Source organism: Chaetomium fimeti (genome assembly GCF_033439085.1).
Source record: "Chaetomium fimeti strain CBS 168.71 chromosome Unknown B0H64scaffold_5, whole genome shotgun sequence".
NCBI classification, from domain to species: Eukaryota; Fungi; Ascomycota; class Sordariomycetes; order Sordariales; family Chaetomiaceae; genus Chaetomium; species Chaetomium fimeti.
Genome location: NW_026944333.1, coordinates 3,247,964 through 3,263,228, shown reverse-complemented (window position 1 = coordinate 3,263,228; position 15,265 = coordinate 3,247,964). Strand labels below are relative to the sequence as shown.

General features: G+C 56.8%; 5 protein-coding genes across 5 annotated transcripts; 3 read left to right on the top strand and 2 right to left on the bottom strand.

Annotated features, from left to right (window-relative positions):
- The first annotated feature begins 1,090 nt into the window (after positions 1–1,090).
- Positions 1,091–3,972, top strand: B0H64DRAFT_196991 (uncharacterized protein). Its single transcript, XM_062799183.1, has 9 exons — positions 1,091–1,360; positions 1,424–1,458; positions 1,510–1,717; positions 1,771–1,855; positions 1,918–2,019; positions 2,073–2,255; positions 2,319–2,906; positions 2,962–3,076; positions 3,142–3,972. The coding sequence occupies exons 1-9, from the start codon at positions 1,325–1,327 to the stop codon at positions 3,605–3,607; spliced, it is 1,818 nt and encodes a 605-aa protein (XP_062658379.1). The 5' UTR covers positions 1,091–1,324; the 3' UTR covers positions 3,608–3,972.
- Positions 3,846–5,342, bottom strand: B0H64DRAFT_196925 (uncharacterized protein). The gene has a single exon (XM_062799181.1). It carries the CDS (start codon positions 5,067–5,069, stop codon positions 4,131–4,133), a length of 939 nt encoding a protein of 312 aa, XP_062658378.1. The 5' UTR covers positions 5,070–5,342; the 3' UTR covers positions 3,846–4,130.
- A 4,268-nt stretch (positions 5,343–9,610) lies between these two features.
- B0H64DRAFT_325643 (uncharacterized protein) lies at positions 9,611–10,619 on the top strand (the record flags this gene model as incomplete). The annotated part of the gene is made up of 2 exons (XM_062800707.1): positions 9,611–9,794; positions 9,856–10,619. The coding sequence occupies 2 exons, from the start codon at positions 9,611–9,613 to the stop codon at positions 10,617–10,619; spliced, it is 948 nt and encodes a 315-aa protein (XP_062658377.1).
- A 595-nt stretch (positions 10,620–11,214) lies between these two features.
- Positions 11,215–13,406, top strand: B0H64DRAFT_476249 (Metallo-dependent phosphatase-like protein). Its single transcript, XM_062808141.1, has 4 exons — positions 11,215–11,520; positions 11,593–11,716; positions 11,790–11,880; positions 11,949–13,406. The coding sequence occupies exons 1-4, from the start codon at positions 11,504–11,506 to the stop codon at positions 13,202–13,204; spliced, it is 1,488 nt and encodes a 495-aa protein (XP_062658376.1). The 5' UTR covers positions 11,215–11,503; the 3' UTR covers positions 13,205–13,406.
- Positions 13,407–13,713: 307 nt separating this feature from the next.
- On the bottom strand, positions 13,714–14,977 carry B0H64DRAFT_418561 (zinc finger protein-domain-containing protein; the record flags this gene model as incomplete). Its single annotated transcript, XM_062805326.1, has 3 exons — positions 13,714–13,854; positions 13,940–14,177; positions 14,280–14,977. The coding sequence occupies 3 exons, from the start codon at positions 14,975–14,977 to the stop codon at positions 13,714–13,716; spliced, it is 1,077 nt and encodes a 358-aa protein (XP_062658375.1).
- Positions 14,978–15,265: the final 288 nt, after the last annotated feature.

Sequence of the window (15,265 nt, the reverse complement as noted above, 5' to 3'; positions counted from 1 at the left end):
CCGCAACTTGCGCTTGAACATGATTTGCAACTTTCAGCTGGTCTTTTTCGCGCCACGGGCGGATATCCGTCAAGGTTCATTCGACAAACCCCGCACGCAGTCAACATGTTGCATCCGCGCTGCCGCGATAGGTCTCCAAGTTGTCGATGCTCTGCTCGCAAGTCAAGCTGTGAGACATGGGTGTGATTATGCCGCGATGTGGATGCTGCTACCTCTGCGGTGTGGTGGAAACTCCTGGGCCGTCTTGGCGCGTGACCCCCATCGGCGCCTCCTCGGTACGTCGGCACGTATGGACTGCTTGAGTGGGACCTCCCTACCTACCTACGATGTACCTTAGGTAGGTAGGTAGGGAGTGTAGCGTTTAGCGTCGTACACAGTGGTGTGATGCAGGTGCAGGCGCAGGCGCACCGCTATGATCTGCCCGGGGGCTCTCCCGCACACGGGCCGCTCCCCCACTCGACGTTTGTCGAATCGGAACGGTCTGATTGGCACCGCGCGCCATTGTTTGACCAAGGGACTATCGCGCGAGGCGCGGGAGAGCTTCTTTATGTTGCGATTGGGCCTCGACGAGGCATGTGCAACATAGCGCAAGCATGCATGGCCCAAAACTCCACTCCATGGCGACGGGAATCATGCCGGCATCCCAGAGAGGATATTTCAGCTGGCCACAAAAAGACCCACCATAATTCCCAACCACGCCGAACTTCGATCAACACTGAACTGACTCAACTCGACCATGTGGAGTCTGGTGACAAGGACCGCTGCGGCGCTGCAACTTGGGAACGAGTGGTCGAGGGGAAGTCTCCAAACCGAAAGTCCTCCAATTGCCATCACAGCGTCACTCAATCTGCATGATGCATCTATCTAAGAACGGCAGGGAGACATCTTGATCAAGGGCCCAAGGCCGAGCCCGGACTCCAAACATCTCCTCCAACTGGACCGCATATCGCGGGAATGGCCAGCACACGCCTCGGGATCGCCGTGACGCAACCGGGACCGACGTGTGCAGACGCTCGAGAAGGCGAGACTGCCGTTTGGAAATCCGATAGGGCCGGACATCGCGGCAAGGTTAGAAACACACGGCGCTGGTATATGCCGCATGTTCCGCGGCAAGGAGGAGACGTACGTTGGCCAGGCTTGCGTCGTATCCTGAGAACATACGGTTTCGTATCGGATGAATGCTTTCCGAGTCTCGGAGGACATGACTCTTAAGGAGGAGGAGCAACCGACCCTAGAGTGCTTTTCACCGAGAAGAGGTCACTCTCTCAGTTGTGTTTGCCAGTCCGAAACCCTCAAGTTTCATCGCCTGTAACCCACCGCAAGCATGGTGCTCACCGGAGACCGCATCACCAAGGTCTCAGTAAGCCATGGCAACTCTTAACTCAGCCACGAAACTACGGGATTCTGACCCTTTTGTTCGCAGCTTGGAAGCTATGACCAAGTCGTGGCAATCACCCAGTAGTATACCCATGGCCATGCTTCTGTCAGCTGCCTGCTAATGTGCTCCAGGTTCATGATAAACAATGGCATCCAGAATCTGTGGAAGGCCCACCGCAATGACGAAAAAATGAAGTCCAAGCTTGACCAGAACCTGGGCAGTGCCATGGGATCTGTGACCGGAGTGGCCATGGAGGCGCCCCGGGTCCAGGTTGAGTGGCAGCCCAATGATGCCAGCCAAATCATGTACTTTATGACCTTCAACTCAGGCAAGCTCACGGTAAGGGCGCCCCGACCCATTGCCACGACGTCTCCCTTCCCTAATGATGACAGGTAAACAAAGCTGAAGTCGGTGATGACGAAGACCCTGCCGAGTTCGACATGAAGGGCTGGACTCTGGCCTTGCCCGTCGTTCTTGGTGAGTACTTCCTCCTTGTTTAAGACTGTTCATCATAACGTTAACACACAACCACCAACTAGGCATGAAGGAACTCAAGACGGATGACCCCGTCTACAAACGGAAAATAGCCGCCTTAGTTCCGGGACAGTACTCGGTGACCCGCCTGCTTGTCGCCATATCCGGTTAGTTTCACTCCTTCCCTTTCGCCTGACGCTGTGGTACTAATCTTGCGCAGCGGCCAAGAGTCTCGTCGACTTTGAGAAGAGCTCCCTCGGCAGCGTCGACTGGAAAAAGACCTGGGATGAGACGGTTCGCCGGAGAGTCACGCTTCTCTTACAGGAACTCGTCAACGTGCTATTCAAGTACGCCCTGAACACCATCGGCTATTCCGTCAAGAGCAAGGACACCCAGCTGATCAGTATGTCTTATTCATCTTGCACACACACAAACGTCAACATACGGAAGACTAACACCTACACAGAAAAGGAACACCCGCCGACGTTCCAACCCACCGCGTTGCGCTTCCAGACGTACCCTTGGCGCGACCCTGCAAAGCCCGATGACCAAGCCACGACTGGGCTTACCGGTAATGCGGCTCTCAACTACCTCTTGTACCTGGAGATGACCGACGGCCACCCCGTCCCTGTCTTGGAGGCCGCAACGCTGCCGTACAAAGGTAACTGGACGGAAGGACGCCTTGACTCAGGAGCCAACGCAGCTTCGGTCGACTTTGGAACCTTTGCCATGAGTGGCAAGAACTTTCTCGAGGCTTACCTGCTTCCCAAGCTCCGCCACCTCAACAAGATCATGGAGCCCCGCGTTAAAGACCTTGATGTTACGCTCTACTGGGACGGTTGGCCGAGCTTCAGGTACAACTGGAACTGTGGCGTGCGAGTTGGCTACAATGTCGACAGGCTGGATGCCAACGATCCAGTCTTTGACTTTAAGCGCAGCGCCACCAATCCGAATGCGTACGAGTATACCAGCAAATACGACTCCACAACCGACTCGAACCTATCGCAGCACAAAGACATTGGTTGGTTCGTAGAGGCATCGGGCTCAGCTTCCTGTAAGTGGGCATCGCCGACCCCCGAGTCATATCACTAACAGCGCACCTATCTTAGGTTCTTGCAAGAACACGGTTGAGTACACCCCAGGCAGTCCGGAAATTGTCATCAAGGGCGAGTCCAAGGTACAGCTCTACTATTGGTACAAAAACTTGACCAGTGACGACGACACGTGAGTTTTGCACCGTCACTTGACCCGTCCGTCTCTGAGCGCCAATGGCTGACGGAACGGGACAGATTGAACTACAAGGTCACCTGGAAGATCACGCTCACGCTGCAATCGGTCAGCGACGGCGGCCTCCAGATCGCCGTCAAGGCGGACAAGCCCGTCAGCACCAAGGATTACACCATGAACGAAGGCAAGCTGAACCAGTACGGAGACTGGCTCGAGGACGCCTACATCCCGGCCCTCTCCAACCTGTCCCACATGGAAGCGGCCCTCGTCAACGACCTGTCGGGCCAGCAGAAGTTCTACTTCCCGGCCTCGGGCACCTTCTTCTTCAAGGACCCCGTCATCAACGCCGAGGGCGCCCTCATCTGCTCCATCGGTTACAACGGCGCCGACGACTTTGCCAACCCGGACACGACCACCGTGCGCAAGAATGTACAGGCGACCCCTCTGGCGCCGCCGAAGGAGCCCCTCAAGGGAGGAATTGATATTGTGGGCACTTCCAAGAACCGGGATAATCCACCGCCGTCGTGAGAAGAAGGCAAGACGCGGTGACGGGCGATGCTACAAGTAGAGATGGGCATGGCTGTAATGAATGACGCTTGTTTTGCTTTTTCAATTTCTCTATTTTCAGCTGGTTAGGAGAACGCCCAATCCAGTGTCTCGATGTGTATGCCCCCAACCTCCACGGTATTAAGGAATCATCCCATCGACAGGTAGTTGCAAATTGTCCTTCCATCTCGCACCCTGCATCCCGCACATGTCTTGTTTCTCATCTTGCTAACAGACAAGCCCCCAATTGAAGAAACTAAATATCTCCCACTACATTTTCTCAGGAGAGTTGGTGATTCTACGGTGCAGTCCTCCCCACACCCACCCCCACATTGACTCGGGGCACGGCTTTAAGTGATCTCTACGGTGGAAAAGGGACTGTGGTTCAGGTACTTGGGAGTTCAGGGGCTTGGGCCCGGAACTTTTACTTTTATCTACACCGAATTCTTGGATAGGTCTACTCTCGTTCTTGCATTGATGTTGGTGCAGGATTAATAATATCACCCTATCTCCCTAGCTCCCCGGAATTATGAATCACCACTCCGCCCACAACCGTGAGGACGCTCCTGAGCCTCTTCAACTCGTCATCAGGAACCGAAAAGTAGTCGTCGCTCAGCACAGCGACGTCACCAAGCCTCCCCACCTCCAGAACACCCAGCAGTTTCTCGTCAGGCCCTCCCAGAAACCAGGTATTGTCCCTCGTAAACATGTCCAGCACCTTCCGCCGGCCAATCGTTTGCCCCTCATTGACCATCTTCCCCCTCGCATTCCGTCCCGTCGTGGCGTAGTACGCATGCGGCCACGGGCTCAGCGGCGCAATATTCGCGCCGTCCACCCCGAACCCAGCCGGGATCCCGCTCGCGACGATGCGCCTGAACGGCGGCCCCGCCGCCGCCGGGGGGGTGCTCGCGTTCCCGTTCCCGTTCCCGTTCCCGTTCCCGGCGTCGGCCAGGTACATCCACCCGGACACGTTCACGCCGCCCCCCAGCGCCGTGAGCCTGCGCAGGTAGGATGCCGTGATGTGGGCCACGTGCGCGACGACCCAGCGCAGGTCGCGGATGCCCCCGGGGGCGGGCAGCGCGGCGTGCACCGCTTCGAACCCCTCGATCTGGCCGCGGAAGTCGCTGGCCGTGAGGGAGTGCACTTCCAGCCGCCAGCCGGCGCGCGCGATCGCCGCGGCTGCGGCCTCGAATAGCGCGCCTCCTGCGTAGTTGTTGATGGAGACGGCGAACTCGCCGATGCCGCCGGTGCGCACCATGGCGTTGCCGAAGAAGGGGTAGCTGTACTGGAGGCGGTTGGTGAGAGTCGGTAGGGATGTGTCGGCGTCGAAGTGGAGGAAGTTGATGCGGAGGCGGATCAGGGGGGGTGGAGGTGAAGGGTCTGAGTGGTCTTTTTGCGGATGCTGAGACAGGGAGTTATAGAGGGAAAGGAAGGGCAAGTGCATGGAGAGAAGATCTTCGTTTCCTGAGCCGTCGGCAGGGGTATTGGTGGCGGGGAATGCACCCTGATCGAGCTGATGGATGTGTCAGTTTGAGGTACCTATGGTGACTGCTAAATCACAGGCAAGCGGGCTTACGAGGGTGGTCACCCCCAAAGACGCGGCATACGCCATGGCATCCCGGGCGCTACGCACACGGTCCGCAAAGGTGAGCCGTTGTCGGAGCGACAGCAAGGCCTTGCCGTTCTCAATGCCGTCTGCAATGGAGCCGTTGGCGGCTACCGAGACTGATGTGTTCCCAGGCAGTCCTTCGAAAAAGGCCTTCCCGAGAGAGTTGGTTACGGCCGGGCCGGCAAAACCCGTCGACATAAACACTGGGTGGTTGGGAACCGCGCTGTCGAGCTCTGCCAGCGTAGGGAGGCGGTTCTCTTGGAATTGGATTGGAGCAAACCCGCCGATGGTGGTAATGAAGTCGCCGCGGGGTGCTGCTGACGCCCGGCGGTGGTACGTGTCTAGAACTTCGGCAAGAGTGAACGCGCGTTCCAGAGGCGTATGGCGGCCTGGCCGGTTGCCCAACAATACGATGTGGTTGTGGCAGTCGATGAGCCCGGGAATGGCGACACGGCGTCTGAGGTTGATCTTGCGAGTCCGGCCCAGTTCCCAGGATGTCTTGATTTCAGCTTTCGTCAGGTTGTTCCCAGCATAGACTATCCAGCCGTCCCTGATGCCGAGCACGCTCACCACTCGGTGGTCTCTGTCCATGGTGTATATGCTGCCGTTGTGGAGAATGAGAGATCCTTTGAGGGTGCCATCGCTGTACGGGTTTCCGGTCGCATGGTGTCCCAGGTTTCTGGTAACATTATTGTCTTCGTAGTTGATGTTGCTGGCATCGCCGAGGGCCACCTGATTGTTACCTGACGTGAACGGAACAGCGCAGACTCGGAAGACAATGGTGAGTGCGAGCAGGCAGCTGAGATAGAGCCTGCCGCAACCCGCCCTGCCGTCAATACCCATTGTCGGTATGTCCGTTAAAGAATCAAAAACCGATACCAGTAACGTTACCGCTTCTAGCCTACCTATACTTCGATAGGCAGTGACCGGAGCGAAGCGGTGCTTAAACACCGCACAAGTGTGAAACTCGGATATCTCGAACCTATGTACTTGTTCTGGCCTTCTGAGGCCTCCAAACATCCATCTTTACTGTGTAAGGCTCGCTCATCATCTCGTAGAGTATTGAAGCGAGGCGGCGGCGAAGCGTCAGCCGCAGCTGGGGAAACGAAGTGCGTGAATGGCTGCCATCGCTGAGAACCTTCCGCACTCGGACTAGTCTAGACCTCGGATTTGATTCGGTTTACATGTATCGGCTGTTAACTGGTATTGATTGGTTTTACCGCAGTGGTAGTTATTCCTCCTGCCAAAATAATACCACTATGTCAGTCACCACCAATACACAGGCCGGAAAGGAAAAGTCGACGACCCATCATCGTCTTCGGTCAGCATACCTAAATACAGCAAAGGTCATACATTATTGATTACACTCTCCAATTTGATCATCCGTGGTGAGCTCACCTTTGGCCTCTTTCCCCCAAATTTACGCGTACAAGTCAACAATATTGCTGCGAGGCTCAACCAATAACTAGTTCTAATAATCTCCGTTGATATTTCAACACCGTTCGAGTGTCTTCATCAGCAGGCAGTGTCTCCGGTGCACCTCCATGGACGGGATCCCGTGTTTTCTCGTGAATATGGTCGTATGTGATAGAAAGGGTAGGACCGAGTTGATATTGGGGTCCTCCGGCAGAGTGGGAGGTTGGATGCCGAGGTCACTGTTGGAATTTTGATAGGGCAATAAATGATGGTTGAGTGGCTAGATGGGCAAGACATGTCAGTTAAGGAAGTTAGACAGGGCGATAAAGACATTTTAGTCTATTCTACGTGATGTTGATGGGTGGTGCAGAATGTTCGGGTTGGGTTTGCTGTTGTGGATGACGTGATTTCAGAAGGGTTAGGGTTGAACATGCCCTTCCTCCACGAGAGTCTTGAGCCCTGGGGTTTGTCTCCGTATTGACTCGGCAGTGCGAGTTACGCTTGACAGCTCTTTCTCGCGAGACTTGGGCTGCACTCATTAGCAAGCCGGATAATTGTGTGATCAAATTGTCATGGGCCGGGGCAGTTCGTGGGCTGGTGGCCGGCTCTCGTGGCCTCTCCGTGGAGGAGCGGAACAAAGTTGCGGCACGGCATGTCGGTCGAGGTTCGCTTCAGCCCTGCCGAGAGGTCACCTTATAATCGCCCGCTGCGGGCGTGCGGCACTTCGGCGGGGAAGCTGGGCATCCCGCGGCGAACCACGGATCACGAGCGGTCTGCGTCTGCACAGCTTGCAATTCCGGGTTGTCTCAACGTCATCTGATGGATATATTGGCACTTCGGGATCGCCCTCGCTTGCGCTTTGTGGCGAGCACGGCAGGATAATTGGGTTCGTTAGTTAGTAAGTTATCGGCCCGGGCCAGCGGCGTTCGGTGCGGTGTGAAATGCGCGAATGAGCTTCTCCGAATCGGGGGTTATTAAAGTATATATAGAAAAATAAACTTGTTAATTCTTAACTCCGGGATGTGTGACCTGTTTTGTACCCGGCAAGAGGTCCAATCCATGGATGGGTGCACAAGCGTCTCGTAATCGCGCGCCTATTCGTATGTATGGAGGTTGCAAGGTCGGGCCCCCCGGCGGCAGAATGGCCGGCCTTGTTTGTGGAGAGAATACGAAAAGTTCCGAGCCAAGTCCGCGGCACAACGTGGGCTCGTGTTGTTTGCAGATCTCTGGATTTCGGTTCCCAGATCGAAGACATGCTGTCGGTGTGTGCGCATGTGGTTCCATGGCCTGTGCGTCCTGAAATGGCGCGGTGGGATGCTGGAGTGGTGTTGGAAAAGGGGCTTGCAGGCGACTATGCCCTAGCTGGCAAATTGTGGACCCATGGCGTCGACAAGTTCTGGACCTCCGCAACTGTTTCCCTCCCAAGTGCTTCAATATTGACCGCCTATTTTAGGTAACAGTAAGGTAATTTAAGCCATGACGAGAGGGGACTGACAACGGCACCCGCGCTCGGAAGGGGGAGTGAGTTGGTTGACACACATGGCGGGAGAAGAATGGATTGGAATCTCGTTCTCGGAGTTTGCTTGCCTCTTGCATGGGATATTGTGGAAAGGACCAACTGGAAAAGACCCGATTGATACCTGACCATCAACTGTGCCCCCACACTTTCCGTTTCCTTAAATCCTGGACCCCGGTGCCGCATTGCCATCCAGCTGTTGACCCCACCACAACTCTTCCAACTGACGCGAGCGCACGGCTCCGGGCTGCGCTTTCATCCAGATTGAGTCGTCGTCAGCACGTGTGTTTAGCCAACGACCGTCACACCTTTACGGTAGCCGGTAATGTCGTGTGCATCTTCCTGGCGTCCAATTCTTCTCTAATTTTCGCTAGCCGATCGCTGCAGCAGATCTGGTCTGGCCCGACGATGTGGCCTGCGCTGGCCCCGGTCCCAGAGCAGGATTGACCCTTCAGGCCAAGACGACTGACCGCGGTCCAATAAGTTGCCCGAATGGTACATAACGACATACGAAAGAGCTGAAGGTCGATTCTGGTAGCTCCGGTGGCTCTGGTGGTGGCTGCGCCAACTGAAGTGCACGAGGATGAGTGTGGTGGACAGGGGATAATCCCCGCAGCCGCACTCATGCTGCCGTTTGGTGCTGCTTTGCGAACAGCTGTCGGTCACGGTGATCGCGTGCCTGCCATATAAGATGGTGGACTCGCACCACCGAGGTCCCTGCCACCCGTCTCCCTTCTCTGTCTGTCCAGGTGCATACAGCTTTCCCCGTCCCTTCTTGCCGTCTTTTCCACTGGCCACCTCGCCGAAGCGGAGCCATCGGGAACTAGCATCGGTCGGGCAGGGGCAGACTCGACCAGCACAGCGAGCGCCACCGTCTCGACACCGCAAATCCATCTGATCTGACGCCCCCCTGGTCGCTTGGCGTCCCGGCGGTCCACCTCAAAACAACTGACGAGCCCGTCGCCGAGACATAGCCTCCCTTACCCCCACTCGGCCATTCTCTCCCTCTTCATGCAGTTATATTTATGAAGGTGCACAAGCTTGATTGACCTTCATCTTTCTTCTCGAGACAAACGGCCGATCGCGTCTTCGCCCGCCTTCACTTTCGATTATCTTCGCTTCCACACCGCACTTTCGGCCCGCTTTCGAAAGGTGGCTGCGTGTTACTCGGGACCTCGTGTTCGTCCCCGGCTGGACCTCTGCTCCTGTGCAGCAACTATCGTGCTTGGGGTCTCACCAACGGTTCGCGGGAGACTGCGGGCTTGGTTGTGTCTCATCGTCGGGCCCTCTCTTCGAAGACCTGTCGGCTGCTCTCCTATCGATATGAGCAGCTCGCCGGCCTACTTGACTGAATTGTTGCTTGTTGGACTCACCGGCAACCGACGACGACCCTGGGCCCTGACGACCTGAACGAGAACACCACATCACCATGAACCCCGCAACGATGGCCACCCACTCCCCAGACTACTCGGATGACGAGTTCGACTTTGACGAGGAATATTTCTCTCGCACTTACCAACCCCTCTCCAACCTCCCCACGCCGCCTCCCTCGTCCCGCGAGTCCTTGGCCGGCCCGAGTCCCCGAGCCCTCCTGGAAGATGGAGGGCTTCTCGACTCTGCTTTGCTAGGTACGTGGACCAACCACACCTCCACAGCGCACCGAATCCCATACTAACGCTCCTATGATAGGCCCAGCAGTGCACTTGGTCAACCTCATTCCTCCCGCGGCATCCCTGTCGGTACCTTCCGTCCCCTTGGTTCACGATATGCTCGTCCGCGCGGATCTACCCATGGACACCATCGCCCTCGCCGTGTGCATCCTCGATTCGCTCAGCTCCAAGTTCTCGCTGAACTGGCGGCTGCTCTGTCCCCTGGCGCAGCGTGAGCCCGCCAACGAGATCACGAAGCGACACACGATCCAGGCCAGCCCCGTGGGTGCAACACAGCTCCACATCGACTCGGTCAATCCCGAGTTGATTGTTCTGGCAGCGCTAGTCATCGCCTTCAAATTCTTGGTCGACTGCCAGGAGCCTACGTACTACTACCGGGCAGCGTGGGGACGAAACATGTGGACATGCGACCAGATAAACTTGACGGAGAGGTGCATTATGGAAAACCTGGGCTACCGGATCCTGCCGCTGTGGCACCCGGCACTCATTGCCGACGCCATCGGCGACATGCGACGTGCCGCGAGGCAGGCGGCATTCCCGTCATACCCCAGAAATGGGGAGGCGCACAAGCGCTCCGTGAGCTCGGCCGACGCCCTTCTGGGCCACACTTTCCCGTTGACACCGGCAGAAACGCCCATGTTACAAGAGAGCCCAGGCGCCAGTCCCGTCTGTGAGGCTGTGATGGCTTCATTCGGAGACAGTGGGCCCAGCCCGGTTGACTCGTCGATGCTGCCCCTACATCCGAGGACCAAGAGGAAGGTCCCGTTCCCTGCAGTCGGTTGAGAAGACGGGCTGTTGCGGGTTCGCACGCGTTGATGACAGGAATCTGTGTCCACGGCAGATTCGGGCATCAGAAATACCAGATTTTGGGGTCAAGACGGGGGGTGGTTTTGCGTCCTGCGATGCAAGGACAAACATGGGAAGGAGTAGGCGCACTGAGGCTCGGCGTTTTCAGGTTATTGCCCTTGATACCAAGATACCAGGATAACTCGGACAACGACACCATCACTACCACCAAGGTGTCCATGGGGGGATCAGAGCGACGGCGTCATTATTTGTTTTTTGCAAAATAGCGAATGTTTGGCGATGACATGTTCAGTTGCTCCATTTGAAAGGAACAGTCGAGCGAGTATACCATAAGATGGCTTTCATGGCCTAGGATAAATATAGTAGTATTAATACTCTTGACATTGAGCAGTACAGCATCTTGACAGTGACGAGGACTCATCTTTCTCTTGCCCTGCCTTTTCGTGCTTCTGATCTCTCCCACTCACTCCATCTCGAAGATTGAGGTAACCAAAGGGTTAGGGTTGAAGACCGAGCCTATTTCCTCCGCACGATCCACATCCTCTTCCATGCTCTTCAATCCTAATGGGAAGTTGAACAGAAGACCAATTTAATATTCAAAACATTTCGGCATCTGTAGCGTCATTGCGTCATAGCGTCTGGTTGCGCCCTTGACTTTGAAGATAAATTAAACAAATTATCAATTCTTTATTCCATTATCTAGGATTTTTATATCGAAAAGCAGTCTTGCGACATCCAATCTGCCAATCGCCTTTCTCGGGCCCATCCCCATACATCCCATCTCGGTTTCCATAACTATTCCCATCCCATCTCCATCCCACCCCACACCCTCCGCGCCGCGCCCGAGAAAGGCCGCCATCATGTGTGATCTCGACAGGTGAGCACGCATATCCTTGCCGATGCCTTTTGATAGGACCTTGAGGTGCTAACCTTGGTTCCTTTTTGCCAGGGCGATCGCCCAACTGCGAGCATGCCGACCGATACCCGAGGCCGAAGTGCGCGAGCTCTGCCACAAGGCGCGTGAGCTGCTTATCGAGGAGGGGAACGTCGTCACGGTCAACGCGCCAGTAACAGTAGGTGGTTGCTATGCAGATTTGGGTGGGCTGCGGTTCGGGATTGGGTCTGACTTGTGTGTTTTGCGGGTAGATATGCGGCGACATCCACGGCCAGTTTCACGATCTGATGGAGTTGTTCCGCGTGGGCGGTGATGTGCCAGACACGAACTATCTCTTCATGGGTACGCGATACGCCGTTTCCATTTACTCCTGCTGCCAATCCACGGCGCGATGCTGATCCGTTCCCTAGGCGACTTCGTCGACCGCGGCTTCTACTCCCTCGAGACCTTCCTCCTCCTTCTCTGCCTCAAAGTCCGCTACCCCGACCGCATGACCCTCATCCGCGGCAACCACGAGTCCCGCCAGATCACGACCGTCTACGGCTTCTACGACGAGTGCCTCCGCAAATACGGCAGCGCCAACGTCTGGCGCTACTGCTGCGACGTCTTCGACTACCTCGCCCTGGGCGCCATCGTGCTCGGCGCCTCCAACACCCTCCCGGGCGAACCCGAGACCTCCCCCAACGGCGACGAGGTCGAGATCGAAGTGCACAACTCAGACGGCCAGATCATCTCCCGCTTCTTGCGCCAAAAAGACGTCGGCCGAGGGCGCATCAACACCACCACCACCACCACCATCTCCAACGGCCCCAACGGCCACGCCATGACCAACGGCATCTCCTCCTCCTCCCCAGACACCACCACAACCCACAACAACAAAACCCCCTCCCCAGCCCGCGCCCTGACCGGCCCCCCCGGCTCCTCCGCAACATCCACCAGCAGCGGCAGCCTGGGCAACCCGGCCGGCGCGGTCCTCTGCGTCCACGGCGGCCTCTCCCCGCTGATCGACCGAGTCGACAAGATCCGCCTCCTCGACCGCAAGCAAGAAGTCCCCCACGAGGGAGCCATGTGCGACCTGTTATGGTCCGACCCGGACGAGATCGACGGGTGGGGCTTGTCCCCCCGAGGCGCGGGCTTCCTCTTCGGCGCCGACATCGTCAAGATGTTCAACTACCGCAACGACCTCAGCCTGATCGCGCGCGCCCACCAGCTGGTCATGGAGGGGTTCAAGGAGATGTTCGACGCGAGTATTGTGACGGTGTGGTCGGCGCCGAATTATTGCTATCGCTGTGGGAACGTGGCTGCGCTGCTGGAGTTGTCGGAGGATGAGAGTGGGTTGGGGGTTTTGGCGAGGAGTAATGGGGAGGTGGGGAGGAGTGATGGCGGGATGGGTGGTGGTGGTGGTGGTGGTGGTGGTCTTGGTGGTGGTGGTTCGGGTGTTGGAGGTGGTGGTGGTGGGGGGGTTGGGGGCGGGTTCATGCGGGGAGCGGGCCGGGGCGGTGGCGGTGGTGGGCAGCAGCAACAACAGCAGGGCGGGGTGGTGATGGATACCAACGACTTGCCGCGGCTGCCGGGGCCCGCGAGGAGGTACCGCGTCTTCCAGGCGGCGCCGCAGGACTCGAGGGGGATGCCGGCTAAGAAACCGGTGGCCGATTACTTCTTGTGAGATGGGTGCCTGTCGGGCGTGGTTGCTGTTGTGTATGCCCGCTTGTGATGATGACGACTAGAGAGAGAGAGTGAAAGTATGCGGTTACTAGGTCCGTGGTGGGACCCGGACGGGCAATGACTGGAGCCTTTGTTGTTGTATTATATCAGGAGCTATTCGGTACATAGGTTTATACCCGCGCAGTGGATTGCGTTTCTAAACCATCTTGCCTATCTGCTTGCCGACGTACCTCTCTGCCGTCAGGTCGCGACTCCGGACTCGGTGAGCTGCTCGATCGCGTTGCTGAGTTAGAATTATACCGCCCCGTTTGGACAACGAATATGCAGCCATCGCGGGACTAGAAACTCACCATGCCTATTTTCTTTTCTCTTCTCCCTATCACCATCATGTATCATCATTGTCATCATCGTCAGTGCCATGATGGAAAGGACGCTAATACTTCTCGCTATCATATTGATGATGATATACAAACGCTAGAGTGATCCCAGTGATACTATCTATCCACTGTCTCATGTCATAGCCCCAACAATTGCCCGCGCCAGCTGCCTCTGACTCTCCGCCTCAACCAGCCCCTCGATAAAAAGTCGCGGCAGGTCCAAGACATCCTTGCCCTCCACCTCGAGAATCACGTCGGCCGTCTCCAGGTAGCTCTGCTCAACCCCTGTCAGCTAACGTGTCACAGTCCTGGGAATTCGGGTATCCGTGGGAGGGGAGGAGGGGCGGGCGTAAACATACCATGGCAAAGGCGTCCCAGGTCTTCCTCTCGTCCGCCGTGGCCTGCATCGGTTTGGGAATGAACGGGTCGTTCAGCCGGACCGCGTCGACCGCCTGCGCAACGCCGTCTCTGTCCATCGTGATGGGCTGTACTTGGTCAAAGTCCAACACCCAGAGCTTTGTCGCCGCAACCTGGCCGAAGAAGTCTTCCGTCTGCCTGGAATGCGGGCCGGTGTACGACAGTGGCTTCACGCTCCTGCTGGATAACGCTTGTGTTAGTTGTGTACTCCTGTGTCGGGGTTCGGGAGTAGGCGGAAGGGAGGGTTGACAGCAACAGTAAGCGGAAAAGGGGAGGCTATACCAGAGCTTGCCGGGATCGATCGCGCGAGAGACGGTCTTGGATGAGTTGCCCAGCACAAACTCCACGCCCCGACCGTCCGTTTCAGCAGCCCAATGGATGAGCGCCATGGCCATGCCCATTCTCTGAGCCAGGGTCCTGATGTCAAGCTGGAGTTCCGTCATGTGGTTCAGGTGCATCTTGAAGTTCCTCAGCGAGAAGAACTGCTGGCAGCTCTTGCCCTTGGTCGACCCGAGATATACCCTCACCAGGCAGTCCTTGCTGGCGGCATCGGCTCTGGCCTCCTCCTTGATGTGCTCCGCGCAGTAGTTGTCAATGATGAGAGCCCGGACACGCGCTGGAAGCGGCAGGATGCGTTCCGTTACCAGTGCACTCGTTGGTAAGTGGCATACTTGCTCAGCTGCTTCGGCAAGCCCGGGGTGCTGGGCGAAGAACTGCGACTCGTTTGGGGGCGCGAAGTAATGACAGGCTGGTATACTGACTTCGTCAAACTCCCATAGCTTGAAGCAATGGGCGATCTTGACATGCATGAGGTAGTCATTCCACAGGACTTTGTGGGACTTGGTCTTGGACAGCTTGATTGCGTAGGACTTCCCCTGCCGGGCAAAGACGGCACCACAAATACCTGCGCCGATCTTGGTAAAGGGCTCGTTGCCATGTATTTCGGGATGAATAGGGATATCGCGGTCGAAGGAAAGCATGCGACTTAACTCCAACTCGACAGGGCCGAGATCGGGACTGGAAGGACTGGAATCAGTGTCTGATCCAGGTTCGACGGGGCCGGGCCGCTCCATTTCCGGTACGAGGATGAACTCGACACGGGGGTCACCGCTGAGGCGCCGTGGCTTGCGACCCGGGGTATTCATGGCGCTTGGTGCTGTGGAAGGTTCGTACGCTTAGGGATAGGGAGAGAAACCGATGAGGGAAGATGGGTGGTGGGTTGACGGTATTTGTTTGCAGTGCGTTGGGCGGACTCTTGCTGGTATATG

Bases quoted from the DNA above. Each gene is read 5' to 3' on its own strand.
- B0H64DRAFT_196991 (XM_062799183.1), top strand. From the start codon at position 1,325: ATGGTGCTCACCGGAGACCGCATCACCAAGGTCTCA. The intron at 1,361-1,423 runs GTAAGCCATGGC...TTTTGTTCGCAG, and splicing joins ACCGCATCACCAAGGTCTCA to CTTGGAAGCTATGACCAAGT. The intron at 2,256-2,318 runs GTATGTCTTATT...ACACCTACACAG, and splicing joins CAAGGACACCCAGCTGATCA to AAAAGGAACACCCGCCGACG.
- B0H64DRAFT_476249 (XM_062808141.1), top strand. The intron at 11,717-11,789 runs GTAGGTGGTTGC...TTTTGCGGGTAG, and splicing joins CGGTCAACGCGCCAGTAACA to ATATGCGGCGACATCCACGG. The intron at 11,881-11,948 runs GTACGCGATACG...TCCGTTCCCTAG, and splicing joins CACGAACTATCTCTTCATGG to GCGACTTCGTCGACCGCGGC.
- B0H64DRAFT_196925 (XM_062799181.1), bottom strand. From the start codon at position 5,069: ATGCACTTGCCCTTCCTTTCCCTCTATAACTCCCTGTCTCAGCATCCG.